The sequence below is a fragment of the Pygocentrus nattereri genome, chromosome 29 (assembly GCF_015220715.1).
Source record: "Pygocentrus nattereri isolate fPygNat1 chromosome 29, fPygNat1.pri, whole genome shotgun sequence".
Taxonomy (NCBI): domain Eukaryota; kingdom Metazoa; phylum Chordata; class Actinopteri; order Characiformes; family Serrasalmidae; genus Pygocentrus; species Pygocentrus nattereri.
The window spans coordinates 9,988,554-10,008,406 of NC_051239.1; the positions used below are offsets into that span (position 1 = coordinate 9,988,554).

The following is a 19,853-nucleotide window of genomic DNA, read 5'->3' on the forward strand; positions in this document are numbered from 1 at the left end:
GCTACACTCTCGGACAAAAAGGAACTAAGCTGTCACTGGGGCAGTGCCCCTCTGGTCACTGGGGTGGTTCCCTCAAGGGTACATCTCAGTACCTTAGTCAGGGAACATAACTGCACCATATTCCACTGCAATTATATTTTCTGAGTTGACTCCACACACCCCCGTCTCATCCCCAGGCCTTTTATTTTATTGTTCTGCTTTAAAACATTCGCTTATGGAAAGGTACGAATATGTAATTTTCACCTGGGAAAAAAAACGTATTTAAGGTACACAACTGTTAAATCCACTGTTGTGCTTTTAAGGGGAACATTTACATTGTTTGTACCTTGAGGAAAGAAATGTTGAAATGTTTTATTTCAAATAGTGTATCTATCCATCTACTTATTTTCACTAACATGATCAATATTTTCCCTGTAAAATCAGCCACTGGAAAATGGGTGACACTTTTTTGTTTTAAATTTCACTAGTCAGATTAAAATTTCACAATACTGTTTTTCCTTTGAAAGACCAGCTGTAAAGAAGAAACCCACTTCTGTAGTAAAAGGAAAACTGGAAATCAGGTGTCAGTTAACTGTGGGACAGCGGAGAAAAGAAATCCTCCACATTCACTTTACATACCTATGTCAGCCTCTGTGCTCTTCTTCATGTCTTTATGCAGCTTCTTTGTTTGGTCTTCCAATCTGACAAACAAAAAGAAAGAAAAAAATGAACTGACAGTGCAGGGGTGGAAAAACAACAACAGGCTTCATTTGTAAAGTGTACAGGTACAGTTTAAGCCCACAAATATCTGTAGACTTTGAGCAAACAAAGACTGGTTATGGTTTTTTTTTTAGGCTGACATTGTGCACATTACAGGTACCAAGAGCAGCTGATACAATTGTACTCATTTTACAGAGCGAATAACTGAGCGATGACTCAGAATAATGTAACAGGGTTGAAGATCAGCAGTAAAACAGCAAAAGCATCACTGAAAGCAGTAAACATGTTAGACGGTACTAAAATGTTAATCCTAAAATGCATTACGAGCCGCAAAACATATTTAATGTTGTTTTTTCAGTGGAACTCCCTCTAGAGCTCAGCAGTTTTCATTCAAGGTTCTGCATGACAGTAAGAATATTCTCACATACAGAATGGCAGAGGGGGCATTTCACAGGGTTGTTCACTACAGTGACCCATTCACACGCATGTAGGGTGCTAACATCTGCAATTATGACACCATCACGTCTGTCTGGTGTGTATGAGCATGTGTGTGTGAGTGGGAGTGGGAGTGTGTGTGTGTGATGGGGGAGCTGTTCATTATATCAATTAGGAGGGAAATGAGACACAGGTTGGGAAACTCCCATGAGGCACCAATCACTGCAAGTGTGAGAGGTCTGATTAGGCAGAGTGCAGAAAGGAGGGGGATCTAGTGTTTCGTTATGTGCATGATAGAAAGAATGAAGTAAACCAATGAAGAGGGAAAGAGCTTATGCTAATGGACCCGGACGCCGTGGATTTAAAAAAAAAAATCCTTAAAAGTTGAGGGCTACTATTTTCACTTTACGATTTAAATGCACTAGCAGTGTCAATAATGCATTAACAATGTGTTTACTTATTAACACCACTCATTTCTTAAAAACGCTGTTAATGCATTTTTCTACTTTGACCTTTAAACCTGGCCATAGATCCAGCCTGAATTTACCACCGTAGGCCTCTCGTTCAAATACTGTGATCTCTCTTAACAAACCCAAAATAAAGCTACTGTAACGTTGTGAATTTGTTTATCAACAAAGTACACTGTGCTATGTGTTGCTTACATAGAAGTAAGCAAAACGCAGCACTTATGTGGCAAACCAGTAACATCAGTTATGTTCCCACTGAAGAACGTCTTCAGCAGACTATGCTGAACAGTGGTCGCAGGAGAACTTCAGATATATCTGACCGCAGATGATATATACACTTTAACATGAAGACACTGTTGCTCTGAAGACACTGGATGTCCTTCCCAATGGAAATGTTCACATTCAAGTTGATGCAAACTGTGTGTTCACACAATGAACATTTTAATGAATTACTGAAAGTGAGAAACACATTATTTTTAAGGGTTATTAGCTATATTAAAATACACCGCTACATAACTGTACTTCTGTACTTCTCGTTTTCTGTTTGTTTCAATATCAAAGAACAACAAAAAACTAAAGGACAGCTTTTCTTTCAGCCAAACAATACTGTGTGCACAGTACCAACTTTTCACTGAATACAAATTATTATAAAATATCGCCACTTTCACTTATGAATGTGGTTTCCATTAAAAGTTTAAACCTGAACTAAGTGCAACTGCTAAGGGTTAAAGATAAAAAAACAGCGGAAAGTGATAAGACCAAGGCAAAGACACACAAAAACGAAGTAGATATAGAACTGGGGTGATAAAAACGGTAAAAATTGTAACCGACATGTAATGTGGAGACAGAGAGCCAGATGAGAAAGAAGGCCCCTCAGACTAGGTGCTAATCGAGCCTCCATGTGCCAGCTGCTCCATTCTGTGCACTAGCATGCCAACAGCAGGCCTTATTCCAACATGTGAATGGCATGTAGTGTTACCACAGGTCACAGACTAACATATTAGCTTTAGATACTCATATTCTGGGCTTGGAGTGATGCTGTGAGTGGAACACTATCTTGTGATGGCTTGCATTATGTGGGGCCAGTGTACCAGACACACATTACACAGATCCTTAAAACCTCAGGATTACCTGAAAAGGTCCCACAGGTTTCTGATTACTAACTGAAAGCATATTAAACATACATATTAAACATACATACATTTTAGACAGAAATGTTATTAGAAAGTCTTGTTGTTTGGGTCTGACCAATATGAAAATTTTGTCAGGGGTCAGGTTTGCAGAGAAATCATGATTGTCAGTTAACTGTGAATGGTCAAATATGATGGCAGTTCTCATATGTCAACTTTATTAAACAACAGATATTCACATATATATAAATAATATGAATACAGTGGCCCTACCTTTGGTTTCTTTGTTTATTTGGGCAAAGTTTTCTCTTATTTTTCATCACTTCTCTTCACATCTAGTTCATTTTGTTTCTTTTATGTTATCTTCTTGCTATGTGGGGAGTAGATGCATTTTCCTCTTCCATCAGTCATTTTAACAACAGTCAATATTGGGTTACTAAATGCTATACTACCAATTGCTGTACTGACAGTGAACAGGTCAGCGTTTACCTCATTGTAGAGATTTGGGTTCATTACGGTATAAATCAAGCAACTACGGGATTATCCTCAACACAGATTAGTGTGGAACAGGTAGCAGTCTACTAATATATCAGGTAGGCACCACTGTCTTTCACTGATTCAGAGCATTTGGCAGTTTAGTCAAATAATTGTTCTGGAAAAGTGAAATCAGTGTTTTTGAACAAATGCTTTTGTTTTCATGTTAGCAAAAGCAGCACAATGAGACGTAACTATGTCCAGTCTTCACATCTCTTTACATGCACAACAAACGAAATATAAAAAGGTAAATTTGGAACAATGTAACAACAATTCAAAGCAAAATCAGTTCAGCAGACATCTAGTTTAGAATTTAAGTTTAAGCGTCAAACCTTCATAGTATGTTTTTGGTGATCTTACATAATGTAGCCCATGACATTCAGTTAAGCACCAAACTTCATTGGTGGCAATATCAGCCACTTCCGTTCAAGTTCTTACATGCCCACACCCACTGCCTGCATGTCTGTGTGTGCAATCCCTCTCACAAGGGTTCCCCACATATCTTACTCATCGTCCCATATCAGCTACTTAACCGTCCTACTCGAAACGACCTGAAGCACTGAGGTGTGGTGATCTGATGAAAGGCATCAGAGTTTCACAGGTTTGGGGGGGGGGGTAATTATGATAATGACAGAAATGTTATTTTTCCACAGAAGAGAGATGAAACATCTTACTTATCAATAGGTTTTAAAAAATTCCAACAAATGTTGCTTGTATTTTCCCCACCTAAATTTCTCATGAATTTCAAGAGGAAATAGCACTTTACGAATCTTTACTAGGCAGCTGCATGTCTATAGCAGTGAGAAAAATAACTCTTTTTGGAGGAAAGAAAAAAAAAAGTGACATTCTGCATACACTACCACTCAATCACTTACCATGTAACATTATGTGCAATAATAACTTTCAATATTAAAAAAATTCTGTGAACAAGAATTCAATTAAATAAATGTACTGCAATTACACAGACTTACTAAACAGCACGTTAATCTAATTTTCATTTATTTTGATTGGATGGATGGTTGATTTTAGAAATTGTTCTGTAGGTCTCACACACACACACACACACAAACACACACACCTAAATTTATACGGCAGGGATAACAAATAGCTAAAACTCAATTCATTCTCTGTGGGTACAAATATAATTTTAAAAAATCATTTTTTTTTCCTTTTATTCTATTTTTTGTTGTTGTTTTACATGTTTTGTATGTCTCTTTTATTTATTATTATTTTTATTATTTTTTGTTTCTGCTTTTTATTCTCTCAATTTCTACAATTTTTATTCCTCCTTGTAATTTTTGTTTGCTTGTATGTTTGTAATTTGTTGTCCTCCCTCTACACGATGGCAGCACATACTAAAAGCAATTTGCTATTCCAGTAATAAGGAAAAATTTGTACTCCGAAGAGGGGTGGTGGTGGCGGGATTAAAGAAAAAAAGAAAAAGAAAAGAAAAGAGAAATTGTTCTGTAGAATTGTTCCGAAATTACCTGCAGATATAATTTCCTTTTAAATGTTACATTCTTTTATTTTCTGAGAGGTGTTTTTTTTAAAAGACCCAAAAATGCCAATGTGGCTTTTAAAATTTTTTTTTTTTTTACTTTCTATGCTCATTAATCTGTCCCTATTTTACAACATTCAGGAAACAAACAGATAAATAAATAAATCTAAAATGTGAAATCTAATATAATCTCATAAATCTAATGTAAATAACATTTACATTATTTTATATGGCTTTAAATTTGATTGCTGCTTTTGAACTATGATGAATTTTGGATGTTTTATTATTAATTATTGCAAAGTTATTGTTAGTTTTTTCTGAATAAATCCTAACTAAATTTTAGATAAACAATTTTAGAATCATCTTGATCTTAGTTCATCAGGACACATTTAACACCTTTCTTACTGTTTATATTCAGCTTCCTAGAGTCCTGATAATTATGTGAAACCTTTATAGATTAAACTAAATTGCTTTGATATTGTTGGCTGCATGTTGTCCTATTACAACCTATTGGAAGCTCAATGTAATCTTAAGGGTTGACTGATTCTTTTAGAAGTTTCTTTTGGGAGGTCAACAAATGTAAATAATTGTTTTTAAAAATATTCAAACGCTTCCTGCTTTCTGTGTTAACTGTTAGTGACTATTGTTCCTTCAACTTCTGGAGCACTGGAACGTCTGGAGTGTATTAACAGGTTGTTAATACATTAACTGCTGGCATAGACTTTACAAAGGCAGCTGTAGTACTAAGACAATTCAACATTTAATAATACATGGATGCCTCGCTTGATTAGAACTGTTTTCTGTAGAAACAGTACATTTTAGGAACAAGCAGCTGGGCTAGCTATGCGTGGACAAACCCACTTTCCAGATATAAAACAGTTACTGTAATACCCAGGGTGACCAAGTTGCTGTTTTGGAGATACAAGGTTCTCGCATGGCATTGAAATGTGTCAGGAAATTGCACAGGGTACCAAATTTCATTAGTGGGAACACCCTTAGACTGTGGCTAGCACCATCCTGTGAAGTCAATTAATGTGTTTCACCAGACTAGTTGCCAATACCAAAAACTGTCCCTCTATTTTGACTCCCAGAAAACAACTTTTTAGATGAAGAGGGATCTCCATATGATGGAGTAGAGGTAGTTTTTGGAACATGTACCCCAACGCTGTGTGACTTTGATCAAATATAACAAGATTTGGGGCTGGATAAGAGGCCTATTTTGAAATGGCTGCCCTTCTATAGTTCTGCTTGTTCCTGACAAGACGAAAACAAGAACATGCAGCAGTGAGATATCTTTTCAAGTGAAATGTTCCAGTGCACAGCTTCAGGTGCGCTAATGATATACAAGCACAATAAATCTGAAGGGAACCAAAAAAATAAAAAATAAAAAAAAAAATCACATAGACTCAAAGCATGGCACTGAACCACATGTCAACTTACTTCTGGAGCTTCTCATATTCCCGCTCAAAGTCCCTTTCAACCTGCGGAGGAAAGAGAAAAGACACATGGAGAGAGAGATAAGAGAATGGAGCAAGAGGAATGCAAGGAACAATCTGTTTAAAGAGTTGTGTGGGCAAACCGCTCTAGTTTTTCACACTGTATTTTAGGCCCATATTAAAAAGGAACAGGCTGTAAAGGGCTGCGCTTCAACAGTAAAAGTTGCAGGGCTGCTTTCTGTCAAAAACAAAAGTCACGGAGGACTTGCGTCACGGTATTTGGGTTGACCTGAACATGAGGTGGAGTATAAGATCTGTCCAGACCCTCTTGGAGATGCACAAAAGATCCAAACAAACCAGAAGAACAATGACCACTCTTCCTTTGGAAATGAGCCATCATTGAAATTTTAAGCACTGTCCTGGCTCTGCTTGTCCGTGCCACCATGCCAGTGTGAGTGTGTTTGGACTGCCTGTGTGAAGTGGTGTTTTTGCTGGAACTGCAGCAGCAGGGGTTCCTGTCCTGTGGTTCTGTGGGCAAAGCCTGTAAGTAAACAGTTCTGGCGGACGGGACGGGCGACTGGTACCTTGTGGTAGCATGCAGACTGCAAGAGTTGCGTGCCCATCCTCTGAACTGCCCACTCAGGGGTATCCAGTGCGCTGGGATATAACAGGAAGGAGACCAAGGGAGGGAGCGAGGCGGACAGAGGAAGAGCGAGATGAGAGAGGGAAGTGGTTTCCCCCCCCCCCAACGAACGGACGAAGAGAGGAAGGCACCCACTCATGGACGCGGATGCAGTTAAACTCGTGGCTTTGGCATCACCGTGGCAGCATGGCAGAGGTCACTGTTAGTGTAGCGCAAGCAAACAGTGACTCAGATTAATTCGGAGAGAAATTTTACCTGTAAATTCAGCCTGAACAAGAGTGTCGTAGCTCTCGCTGTGCATCCAAGAGAATATAAAACAAGTATTATGCCTGTATGTATCCATGTGTCCATCAATCAAGCCTCACTTTGGTTTTTAACATCACTTCTAGTTTTTGCTTATGATTTTTAAAGACACACTTCGGCCAAAATGAAAGATTTAACCATGGCTACAGCTGTTGGATATATAGTGCTACAATAGACTCTAAAAAAAAGATTTCCTGGTTTAAAACACTGGGCAACCCCTTTCTGATGATATATCTTGAAAGTGAAAATAAATTTTTGAAGACTGGTGTTTTGCTGTGGATTATTGGGTAAACTTTTTGAATTTCTTTCACTAGCTGGCAGAATTATTATCTTAACAAGAATAAAGTCTGATGACCAACTGAGACTAATGCTACCTAGCACCAGATGTATGTATTAGCCTCAGGACTAGGGCCTAGCAGCAGAGATGAGCACTTGAGTTTGACACATCCTTGAGTCATACTTGAGCTGCAAGTTGACTGACTCCCAACTTTCCTTAAATCACATGTGGCTCGACTTGAAATCAAGACTTACTTCAACACAAACAAAACTGAGTAAATTACGAGAACTGAAAATCATTAAAGCAGAGTTTTGCTACAACCCTACTTTAACACATCTGATCGAGGGTATAAAGGCCTTCATGAGCATCTGAACATTAGAGCCCAGAGGCATTTTTCCAGGACAGGGTTGAGCATCCCTGTGGTAAATGAGTCCAACCTTTCGTTTCCAGCCTCATGAGTGTGACTTTGTGCCTGACAGTAACTTGGCAAAACTAACACACTGAATACTGAAATGTTGTTCTCGCACCAGATTCACTCTGATAGGCAGAACAAAGTAAATACATGCAGTAAATATGGTGTGTAAAGGAAAGTGGTAAAACAGCTTGAAACAGCTGGCTAATGCAGTTTGGGATAGCAAGTATTCCAGCTAGCATGATAGCTAATTTAGGCGAAGTTTTGGCAAATTGCAGATCCCATTTTCTTGAAACTTACTAAAACATTACCTGGATTAGCTACTCCACTATCTAGCTAGCACGGTCACTATACAAACTAGAGGCTAACTAACTGTTCCTGTGAGTTAAATTAGCTATTGTGCTAGCTAGAACACTTGCTGTCCAAACTCAACCCAAACAAGCTGTTTTGATACTTTCCTTTACACATTTACTGTATTCAACACTTTAGTTCTGTGATCCTGAACTAGAACAAAATTCTTGTTAATTGAATCCATGTCGCATCGGACAGCTTTCTAGTGGGGCTTGAACTTTTGTACAGTGCATTGCCTGCAGCTAAAACCAAAACAAAACTGCAATTCTGGGCTGAAGACTTGAGACTCAACTCAGACTCGGACCCCAGCGACCTCAAGAGTCCTCTCAGACTTATTCAAAGCAACTCTGGAATATCTCTGGCTAGCAGGCAGTGGTTGTTCAGTGCTGTAGGGATTCCTTATAATTTTGCACTGTATTGGTGTAATTTGTGTTGTAGTGATTGAACACGGACAGATAAAAAAAACCAAAAAAAAAAAAACCCACAAAATTGCAAATTCTGTCAAACTGATGAGGATGAGCTGTGCTGCAGTGCTGCACTACAAAATGCTCCAAACATTAGCTGCTAGCTTTAGGCGTAATGACTCTAAGATTTGATTAACACCCTGCTATGACTTATTCACACTCAATAAATAACCAGAAAATAGTATTTTATGTCAGACAAATCACAGGCCTTTTCTACCCATATCTTCTGTTTGTAGGTCATTTCTAACATTTAACCTAGCAAAAGCACTATGCTGGGTCCCGTTCATGCTTATGCAGTAATACATTGCTAATCATACTGAAGAGGACTGGGTAATACCCAAGTAATCACACTGATTAATTAAAAGTGTGGTGCATAATCAGTTCAGCATGCTATATGCCATACATGAACATTCTGACCTGTTGCTTATGGAGCTAGAGCTCTGGACATTGCATAACAATAAAGACTTTTCTCAAGATGGACATCTTTCCTAGCATTTCCCTTCTGGAACGACGGCAGGAATGTTCAGACAAACAGTAATTAGAGACACTCCTCTTGGCAGTTGTCTGTCAGGGTTTTTGAGAGCTGGGACAGCCGCCGTCCAGCCGATTTTGGAAAGGCTCAAGCGGTGAAGGCACTGGGAAATGTTTATGAGGCCATCTCTAAGGTCACACAGAGGTCTGCCTGTAGATCCTGTCTAGCTCCAAAGAATGACTGTGGCAAAATTTTAGTTATGGTTATTTTCAGGGCTGGTGCAAAATTTTTTTCAGGCCCAATTAAGTGCGACTTATATACTCACTCTCTCTCTCTCTCTCTCAGCATTACCATTTCACAGGAAAGCGTATCTCCACATATCTTCTGCTCCAGGGTCAGCCGTGGTGTTTTGGTGCACAATGTGGTGTTCTGTGGACTCTAAACAAAGATGTCCTAATCTGATCCGAAAGGTTTTGGAGTTGACCAAGGTGTATTTTAATGGACTGAGTTATGGCTAAAGCTTGAACTGTTTATCTGAACCCAGCAATTTCTCACATTGGATTTGGACCCGATTTCCCATATTTATGTTCAAACTTCAAATTCGGCTGCTTCCCACTTTTACCTTTAACCTGCCTACCCCCTCTCTTTGGTTTTTTGCCTTACTTACTTTTCATTCTTCCCTTTCATACACTTATATTTTTAATCTGGTACACTGGAGTTACCAAGTGTTTAGAGGCTTTATTTTATTTATATATGATCTTATGACAGATATTATTGTCACTGTGCAGGACCTGAACCACTGTTATTACTAGAGCTATCGGGTTTTAATCAGTAATTTGGGTGATGGGTCAATTTGGGTCAGTTTTAGACAGAATTTGGCTGGGTGCAGGTCAGGTTCAGGCTCAAAAAAGGTCAAATTTGGACTCAAAACTTGATGTGGTTCAGGTCTGGTAAAGCTCAGACAAAGTTTCGGGACTGCATTCAGGTTCGGACTAAATTTTCTGACCTGATTAAAGCTATTGACACTTGCTATATTAAGCTTTATATACGCCTTGATATAAGGCCATGAAAGTGACCCACAGAGAGGTACAACTGCCAGATACTTAGTTTTAATGGACTCAGATCGAGGTCAGGAGCAAAAACACAAAGAACTAGACAAAGGCATCCCTAGCTCTAACAAGTTATTTAGCTTCTTAAGGAACTGATAATTAATTAAATAGCTGAGGTATTGCATCACTCAACTGCATCTTCTAGTAGCGTGAGTAGTATGAGTAGAGAGAATCCAGTTGAGAACCCATAAATAAGAAAATTCAGAGCAAAAAAAGAGAAAAAAGGCGGCCAAAGTAAAGTAACCAGCTCTGGATATGGTCATTTTCCGGGCAGACCCAGCCCTGGGCCAATGCCACAGGGCTTACGTAGGAAAGGAAGCCGCTGCCAAGGTGCATTTCAAGCATGCGTTTATACTGACTGAAGTGGCCAGAGTTTGACTGCCTGCCACTGCAGAGTCTGATGAGTTGTAGCGTCTGGCTAGAAGCAGCGTAAAAATATCAAGTCTGGGTTTCTGTGCTCCGGAATAGCAACTCGACGGGTGGCTGCGTCTCAGTGTGAACTGTGCAGACGGGCTGCCATCCATTTTTGTCCTTCCAGATATATACGAGGGACGCGTGGAGGGAAAACAAAGGCTTGTTCATGTAAATGCAGAGTGAGCTGCTAACATGGTTTCAGGCCAAAACACAGTGTGGACTGTAAGTGCACTCATTGACCCCATAAGAGGTTTTACTTTCAGGCTTTAAAACTATGTAAGAGGCATAACACCATAACTCATAAGAGAAACATCATAAAAGCCTCAGCACAAAATCTACATCTATAACACGATAAAGTGTTAGCAATTCTAATTCAAGCATGTATTAGTATGAACATTTTGTTGAGGTCAAATCCTTGAGACAGTCTTGATTTCAGTACATGCTGTGGTGTTTTCTACCATCAACAGGCCACCATGACTTGATAAAATCACATCCGTGTTGCTACAGACTAGTCAAATACCTTTTTCTAGCAATTGTGACAGGTTCTCATTTGCACCAAGACACTGTAAATCTGTAAATCGCCGCTGTCAGAATAAAACCTTGTATCTCTGTTTGTTGACATAACTTTAAAATGCCTGTTGCCCTTTATATTGTATGTATTGTATTTCATGATGAATGAACTTCATGAAAGGGCCAAAAATTACTTGGAAAAAAGTCTGGTTCCATTGACTTACATTAAAAGTAAAGCATGTTATCATTTTGGAGATACAAGTTTTTGTTCCGACAACAGCACAATGTTATTTGACTTTTCACACCAAGACAGTTTATGAGCACTGACCCAAACTTTTGTTTTGTTTAACTCCCAAATATGAATGACAAATAAATAATAACAAAATATTATTAATGAGCTTACCGTTTTTGAAACAATCTGTTTCTTCGGTTGTCCAATCTTGAATGGAATCCTAGGGAAGACAGAATAAACTGTTAGGCTACCTTAAAGCAATGAAATTATATCAAGATACAATAAGCCATTATACTAACGTCAGAAAACCCGTGAAAAAGGTCAATAAATCAAACGACTGCTCTGAAAATGTATCATGTAACTCTTTTTAAGCACTCCACTTTTTCTTTTGTATTGTTAATTTCTTGCCAAGTTCCTATCAATTTACTTATGTCTAGGGCTGCATATAATTCAAACTATTTCAATATTGATAGCTTGAGTTTAATTTGACTCAACAAACTTCAAACAACAATATAAATCCATGTTCATTTGTTTTTTAAGCATTAAAAAAAAAACTTTTCACATGTAAAAATACTGCCTTTATAATGGTGACATCATAATTTAGTCCTCTCGTGAAATTTCGTTGACACAACACAAAATACGAAGCAAGAACGGGTTCCCTATATGTTTTCAACCTAACCAATCATCAGACAAGGTTCAAGAGAACAAACATGCTTACTGGCTTACTGACGACTCAGGTCGTCAAACTGAAAGATGGAACTTATTTTATAGTGTTAAGTTAGTATATGTCATTTTGACATCCAGGCTGAGGCGCAGCCCTTCTTCTCTTATGTTATGACGTCACTCTTGGAGAGTCTCTTTCTGCTTCTATGATACATGCTCTGATTGGCTGTTGCACTGCTTATTGGACAAAGCCCCCATCTTTCCCATAAACTCAGAGCACTGCTAGTTTCCCTCTCTGAGACTTCTGGTTGCAGAAACTCTGGGTACAGTGGAGGGGCATGAGGCGAATGAGCCACTTGGGTGCCATCAGCTTCCAAGGTTCTGCTGCAACCAGTCGTTTTGGGACAGTGTAACCAGTTTTAAACTAAGCTGTGTCCATTCCAAGTTTTACTCCAGTTTGTTTAAGGCTGCCTCATGCGTCAAACGACCTCAAATCCTTGCTCCACTCATAAATGTGTTCTGTTCATAGTTACTGTTCTAAGCTTTATAGAACATTGTAGTAACAACAATAAAAATCTACTCTAACTTTGGGTATTTTGACATAAAAATGTACCCTACAGTTTCGCTTTAGGTTAAACAAAATTTAACCTTAATGTTCAATGTAACTTCAGTGCTCAATGTTCTGGAGCATAGATGCATCAATCAGACGGATGCCTTGTGGCTTAGATTATTCAAAACTGATTCAGTAGGTAAAGAAGTTCAAGAGGAGCTCAGAGGTTCACTAAATATGCCGTCACTGATATGGCTCTAACAGCATCCATATGGAGGCCATCAAAGGCGGACACTGAAAATTAAAAGCGACTGTCCCCACTGTCACATGAGCCTTCTGTGGTCTGTACAACAGGCAAACACATACACACGAGGTTCTCGTATACAAAAACCTTTCCTCTGGTCTGCTTTTACAAACAGGCACTCATATGCACTCATGTTATGCCTAATCTATCCACACACATGCGCAACCAGCAGAAGTCACCCACATTACTGCATATGTGCCGTCCACAGCTGCAGATAACTGCTAGCCACAGGTCAACATGAAGAATGAACCTCAGTAATGAGTCTTTGGATCTTATCATCTTGCAACCAGCCCCAGCTCAGTCCTTCCGTTCTTTATACTATACAAACATCCGCAAAGTGCCTCAGCTTTTATTCCTGTTCTTACAAGCAGCGACAGACATTTTATTTTACTTTACTCAGTCTTTCTCACCAATTTAGTCATAGCCGGTTTCGCCTGCTAGCTAAGTGTCCAATAACATGATCCTACCAAGCTGGGAGGCCGAAGGCTACTACGTGCTTCCTCTGAGACAAGTTAGACGTCGCTGCATCTCTTCAAACTGCTGCCAACACGTCACTGGGCAGCTCAACATCGTTGGAGGGGAACCTAACTGCTAATTCTGCAAATTAAAGATGCCCACATTGGACAGCATCGTGCTGGGTGATGGGGGCCATCCTACCCATCCATTTGGAAGCCAATTATGCTCTTTTGTACCCCTTTTCACAGATGGTATCGGCAGGGATCAAACCTGTGATCTGACGACAGAGCCAGCGCTTAGACAGCTGGGCCACTCAGGTCCCCCACCCTGAGAATTAAATTTGAATTTTAATCATTTTGAATTGAATATGATATTCAAAGATTTCAATAAGAGCGATTTTTATCTTGATATCTTGAAAAAAAAAGAAAAATCACTGAATAAGCCGAAGTTATCTTGTGATTTAACTAGCCACTGACTTACAGGATGACCGCTAGCACAAGTTAGCCTGGAGTTAGTCTGTCTGTATCAATATTTATGTGCTAACATTCTCTGTACACAGTGGGATATTATATATGATTTTGTCACCCAAATTTCAGATAACCGTGAAATTCTGCAGTGTTATCATCAACTGCATAACCATGCAGGTCTCCGATTCATGGACTATCTTTCTTCAAAGCAGGGACTGCACGCTACTAGATAATAAACAAAAACCTAGGTTATCATATAACAAAGAAAAAACTGTTTGTGTTTTTTTAACCAATGTTATTTGTGTGCTATTTATTGTTTTGCCATTTTTTGTGGCTGTACTACACTCCTAAAAAAAGGTTCCACAGACGGATGCAACAAAAGACCCACTTTGGATTCTTAAAGAACCAGAGATGTGTAAGAAACCTTTAAATAACAAAAGGTTCTACACCCATTTAAAGGATATTCCAAGAATCTTTACATTATTTGCTGTACATTTTTATAAACGTAAAAAAGTTGTTGAGAACAATTTTTGGTTCCCCTGTCTTTAAGAGTGTATATGGTACTACCTCATCAGTAAGTCTACAGAAATTCACCAACATTTCAGAACAATAATGAGTTCATCAAATGTACTGGGTTCAAAAAAATACTTGATAATGATGAAAGGTAAATCCAGTGATATCACTGATATCACTCAAAAGCTAATAATAAATATCATAAATAATTACTGCGGTATAATCACAACAATACACCTGAGGTCATCTTACACTGTGAGACATTAGCACTGGTGTACTGTAGCTGTAGGCAGGAGGATGGAGTTTGAGCACTTGTTCTCATGTATTACTGTGTTCTTATAATTTTATCCTGTAACATTTTATTATCTGAATTTATTTTTTGTTTGTTTATTTTAATCTAATCTAATGTATATACATCATATTTTAAATGTATCTTTTAAAATTGTAACTTAACATATCAAACACTTGCCTCGTACAATTGATTAATCGTCATGAAACTCAAGTTACTTATTTTCCAGCATCAGAAAACAAGCAGAAAACATCTAATTAAGACAATTACACTGAAGCTTCAACAACTAAACACAATATCGCTGCTGTCGGAACAAAACCTTGTATCTCCATTTTTGTTTTATTATCCGTTTTTCAGTTTTAGACATAATTTGAAAAAGCCCAAAAACGTCTTGGAGTCTGGTCTGGTTCCCCTGGCTTACATTAAAAATAAAGCATGTTTTTTTCCCTTCTACTGTAAAGCTACCATTTTGGAGATACAAGGTTTTGACCTACTTAGACTATTTACTTTTCTCAGTAATGGTTTCTTGAAAGCTACACATCCATTCAGACCCACTTGCTTAGTCTTCTGACAGTGGAAGCACTGACAGAAATACCTCTGGATTTGTTCAGATCTGAAGCAATAGGGGAGCTTGAGACTCTGATGCTCCTCTATTGTTTTACACTTGACTCACCCCTTCATTATGCAAGTGGTTTATAACTGAATTCCTCAGAAATATTTTCTGAAAAAAGATTAACTCATACTTAATGGCCATTCTGAGTAGAAACTGAATGAATGAGGGCTTGTCACTGACTTTTGGGCGGTAATGTATAAATCATGCGATTTTTCAGTACATTCACAATCCTAAATATTTCATTAAATAGCAGTATTTAAATCTGGCTAATAAAATGAGCCCCAAAAGACACCAGAAAACCCCCAAGCTCTAACATATCAAACAATATTTTTTCTAAAACAACTTTTTTTCATCTAAAGGCAGTGATCAGGAATTCTGGGCCTCCTACAGAATCCGTCCATGCCAATTCTCACGCCAAGCCGTTTCTTAATTATAGCTCAGGCAGGCTAAGAGAGAAACCTTCTGAGGGGAAACACTTTTTTCCCTACTGTTAGAGGCCCCACACACACACACACACACACACACACACACACACACATACATATACATATATATACACACACACACATATATATATATATATATATATATATCTCACACACACACACACACACACACACACACACACACACACACACACACACACACACACACACAGAGGCTGTTATTGATGTGACAGTAATAATGTCCCTGTAGGATGATGGACGGCTGGCGATGGCAGCCGCTCAGATCCGGCAGCTGCGTCAAAGCAAAGGTGTGTGAGCTAATGAGACGGAAAGAGAGGGGTGTGAGGAGGACGCGCAACGGCAAGGGTGTGTGTGGTCTACTGTGTGTGCGCGTACGTGCCTTGTGTGACAGGTATGATGTGTAGTCATATAGCTGGGGGGAGCGTGTGTACTTTATGATGACGGCTTAATCAAAGACTTCAGAAATTCTAATTAAATGAGTTTAATTCTCATTATGCTGTGTACACGCATTTGTAAAACATGCACGCTTTTAAGTCCTCGTCTCTTTAGCACATGATTCTGTTTGTCTTAATTAAAGACAGCATGGACAGGACAATCATTCCTCCTCAGACATTGGAGCTGAGCAATACAGACAAAGATCAGCATCACAATATTTTAGAAATATATCTATGGCTGGGACAACACTGATTTATCACAAGTTATCTTTGCTTTGCTTAAGGGTCTGCAAAACCTGGCTCTCTCACCCACTCTGGCGGAAATGGAAACTGAGCTACATTATGTAATAAGGAAAATATCAACACCTATCGTCAAATGTGTTTCAATTGTCAATTTTTCAAATTTGCTTATCATTCCAGGTCTAGTACAGTATAAGTCATAGTATAATGGTCCCAAAGTACGCTTAAGTTAAGTTAGTGAACTTATTCATTCTCAGTACAGCTACACTATATGGCCAAAATAAAGTCTTACACACCACACACAGCACGTTTTGACTGGACTGCTTTTATGCTCAAACGCTACAGAACTCGTTCTGATTGGTCTGGAGTGATGAAATTGTGTACAGCCTTCACCTTGAATGAACATCTACCTGGACTTTCTATTCTGTAGAAAAATCTGTGGTCACATCTGAGCAAAAACGTAACATTATCATTGGATTAGCTTCTCAGACGAGCCCAGAGAAAACACGGATCAATTAAAAATTTGTTATGCACATTAATGGATTAAAATAGCACCACATGGAATCGTACACTGTACTGTAAACACACACAAAGCAGACTGACGGAAAGAAACTTTATTTTTAAAGTTTATTTACTTGTCCCGAGTTTCCATTGTTAACTCTTATTTTAATACAATCTGCAAGACCCACCAGATGACACACATACTACATTTTCTTAATCATCAATAAAATCCAATACTGTTGTGTGACATCAGTGCTAGTATAGCCAATGCATCACCCGGCACAAGCAGACGTGTGGGCTTAACGACAGTACGGTTAGACCTAGTGAGGCTGAAGGAAAACATTTCTTCACCTCTGCCATACTACTGCAGCGGCTCCACCATCATGGAAAAGTTAAAATCTTCACCCACTGAAATTCCTCAAGTCCAAACGCTGACTCACCCGTCAAACGTAACGCAATGGCAGATAGCTATAGCCAATATTATCTAAACACCAATCACGCCCGTCTAGCAGAGAGGGCGGGAGCGGGAGAGACAGAGAGTGAGAGAGAGAGAGACAGAGAGAGAAGTTGAAGTCAATTGTTTTTTTTTTTTTTTTTTTTATGTGCTGACGCAAGAGATTACATGAACAACTGGCTTCTTTCCCCCCCTTTTTTTTTTGGACAGATGAGTTCATTACGGTTGAAAAGACACGTCAGAGTATTTCCCAATGTCAATCCTTAAACAAAAGCTAATTAGTGATTATGGCGCTGGGCAAATCCCAAATCGGCAACAGGTCAAGGGTAAAACGTTGTTGTCCTCAATTACTCAAGATTCATTGTGTAAGAAATCTAAATTATAGGCCACAAATCTAAACAACAGTGAATTTAGAAAAACAGAACAACTGAGATATTTTAAAATTACATGTGCATGATACTGACTCATAACTGAATGCCTTTCAATCAATGAGTGGACTGATTCCGACTCCGATTCCACACCAGCACAAGTCTTTAATAGAGCTTGAGCGATATGAACATTCCCAATGCTGATTTTAAGGAGCTAAAAATTTCATGTGCCAAAATTATTTACATTGTTAAGAATGAAATACCTGATGTGAACTTTGCTTTACTGACTGACATGACGGTCACATGTGAACTGTTAAACGACCGTAAGTTATAACTATGAAATCTCCTAAACACAACCAGTAAAAACCCAAAATCTTCAATAATAAATATCATAACACTGATAGCCGACCTTCCCAGAATTCTTGGTGACTTTCTTAGTTTCCATTAACTAGCCGTTTTTTTTTTTTTTTTCCTTAAATAAAGGTTTTTGTTGTTAGAACAGGTTAGACTAAAGAGACTAAAGACTAGGAGACTTTAAGACTAAAGGTTAGATTTATTATTACTATTATTACTACAGTAAACAAGGTAAACAACTCGCAGTGGCTAGTTTTCGATGTACACTAGCAGGCTGGCATAAGAATAAAGAACTATACTCGGGCATTTGCATTAGAAACAACTGCTCACTATAATAAAACGTACTCTCATGCAAAAAAGGGGGCAAAGTACAAAATGGCAAAACATTAAGTTTCAAATAGTCTTAAAAACAAAATCATTAAACAAACAGATAAAGTAACTTACTAAGTTTTCCACTCAGCACTGGTGGCTTCAAACAGCTGAAAAACATTGACGGGCTAGTTTTTGTTTAATATGAGACAAAATATTTTCCATAAGATTTAAATTTGCACTCTGACCAGGCCAAAAAAAATCCTTTTTATTTATTTATTTGTTCTGCATGGGAGTGGATGCATGCATGTGTGTGTGTGTGGTGTCTGTATATATATATATATAATCAACAAAAGTGTCAATATGTGGCAAATTGCAACCTGCTGCTTTTGACAGATGCCCTGTTCATATGTTCTCTATTTACGTCACATGGCGCTGATGGTCCACCTCAAATAACATACTGCAGTTAAGCTAGACAACTTTCATGAAAACATAGCAAAACTAGCCGAAAACAGATGAGCAGAAACTAGGCCATGACGTGGACAAGAGAGAGCCACATGACACCTTTGCTAATATTTAAGGACATTCATCAAAATAAGTTTATAAGAGAATTGCTGGAAAGGCAAGTTTCAGATAGGAATTCAAACTTTTTTGTTATCTGCTGTAAGTTAGTTGCATTAAGATACTGGATACTGCATTCAAATGTTACTCAAACATAAAATGGGCTTTTCTCCATTTGTCTTGCATGTTATTTCTCCCTCCTGAAGTCCACTTATAACTTTACTGGTGTTTCTTACATATTAAGAACTGTCATAATTCATCATGACCATTTTCAAAATTCTCTTTTAGTTTTTTGTTACGGTGCCTTGAAGACTGATCTCTGTACTGATTGGCTGTCCTGTATTGTTTCTTCTTTAAAGTGTAGAAAAACTTCGTATAATTTTAGCATAGAGTGGGTGGAGCTAAACTGCTACAGGCTGAATAGGTGGCAATATGTAAATGTGTTTGGGTTTTCATGACATCACAGAAACAATGAATTCAACAGGCTATTTTAACAGCTTAGTGTCTACATGTGGACTGCATGGACTGGGGAGTGAACAGTTTTGAAACTTACATCACACTTCCAATTTGCAGTTGAAATCTCGAGCTGATAGGTCCGTACTTTTTAGTCCTGACTTGACATGCACTTTCCTGCACAGACACCCTGACCCAGTACAATACTACATTCAAACGCTCCATAGGTCAACTCCACCATATGGAGGATTCTAACACTGTGTCTTCCTGGACAGAACCAGCCAGTTTTCTACTGTGGGAATCCTCAGTCATGGGGCTTCGCAGGCCATTTTTACAGACGCCCGCACACATAGCAAGAGTGGTCAGACTAAAGACCAAAGACTACTGATCCCATGCCCTCACACAGGGCACAGAGAGGAGAGAGATGGGAAAAATGTCAACAGTGTTTTTTAGGTACAGTGCTTAAAAAAC

General features: G+C 38.6%; 1 protein-coding gene across 1 annotated transcript in view; it reads right to left on the minus strand.

Moving 5' to 3' along the window:
* The window catches only part of bin3 (bridging integrator 3), a 77,339-nt gene that overhangs the window by 47,349 nt on the left and 10,137 nt on the right, over nucleotides 1-19,853 (minus strand). The window contains exons 2-4 of the mRNA XM_017696349.1: nucleotides 11,558-11,606; nucleotides 6,204-6,244; nucleotides 619-680 (exon numbers count right to left, since the gene is read on the minus strand). Of these exons, the coding sequence (XP_017551838.1) occupies nucleotides 619-680; nucleotides 6,204-6,244; nucleotides 11,558-11,606 (152 nt within the window). The remainder of the gene's footprint in view (nucleotides 1-618; nucleotides 681-6,203; nucleotides 6,245-11,557; nucleotides 11,607-19,853) is intronic.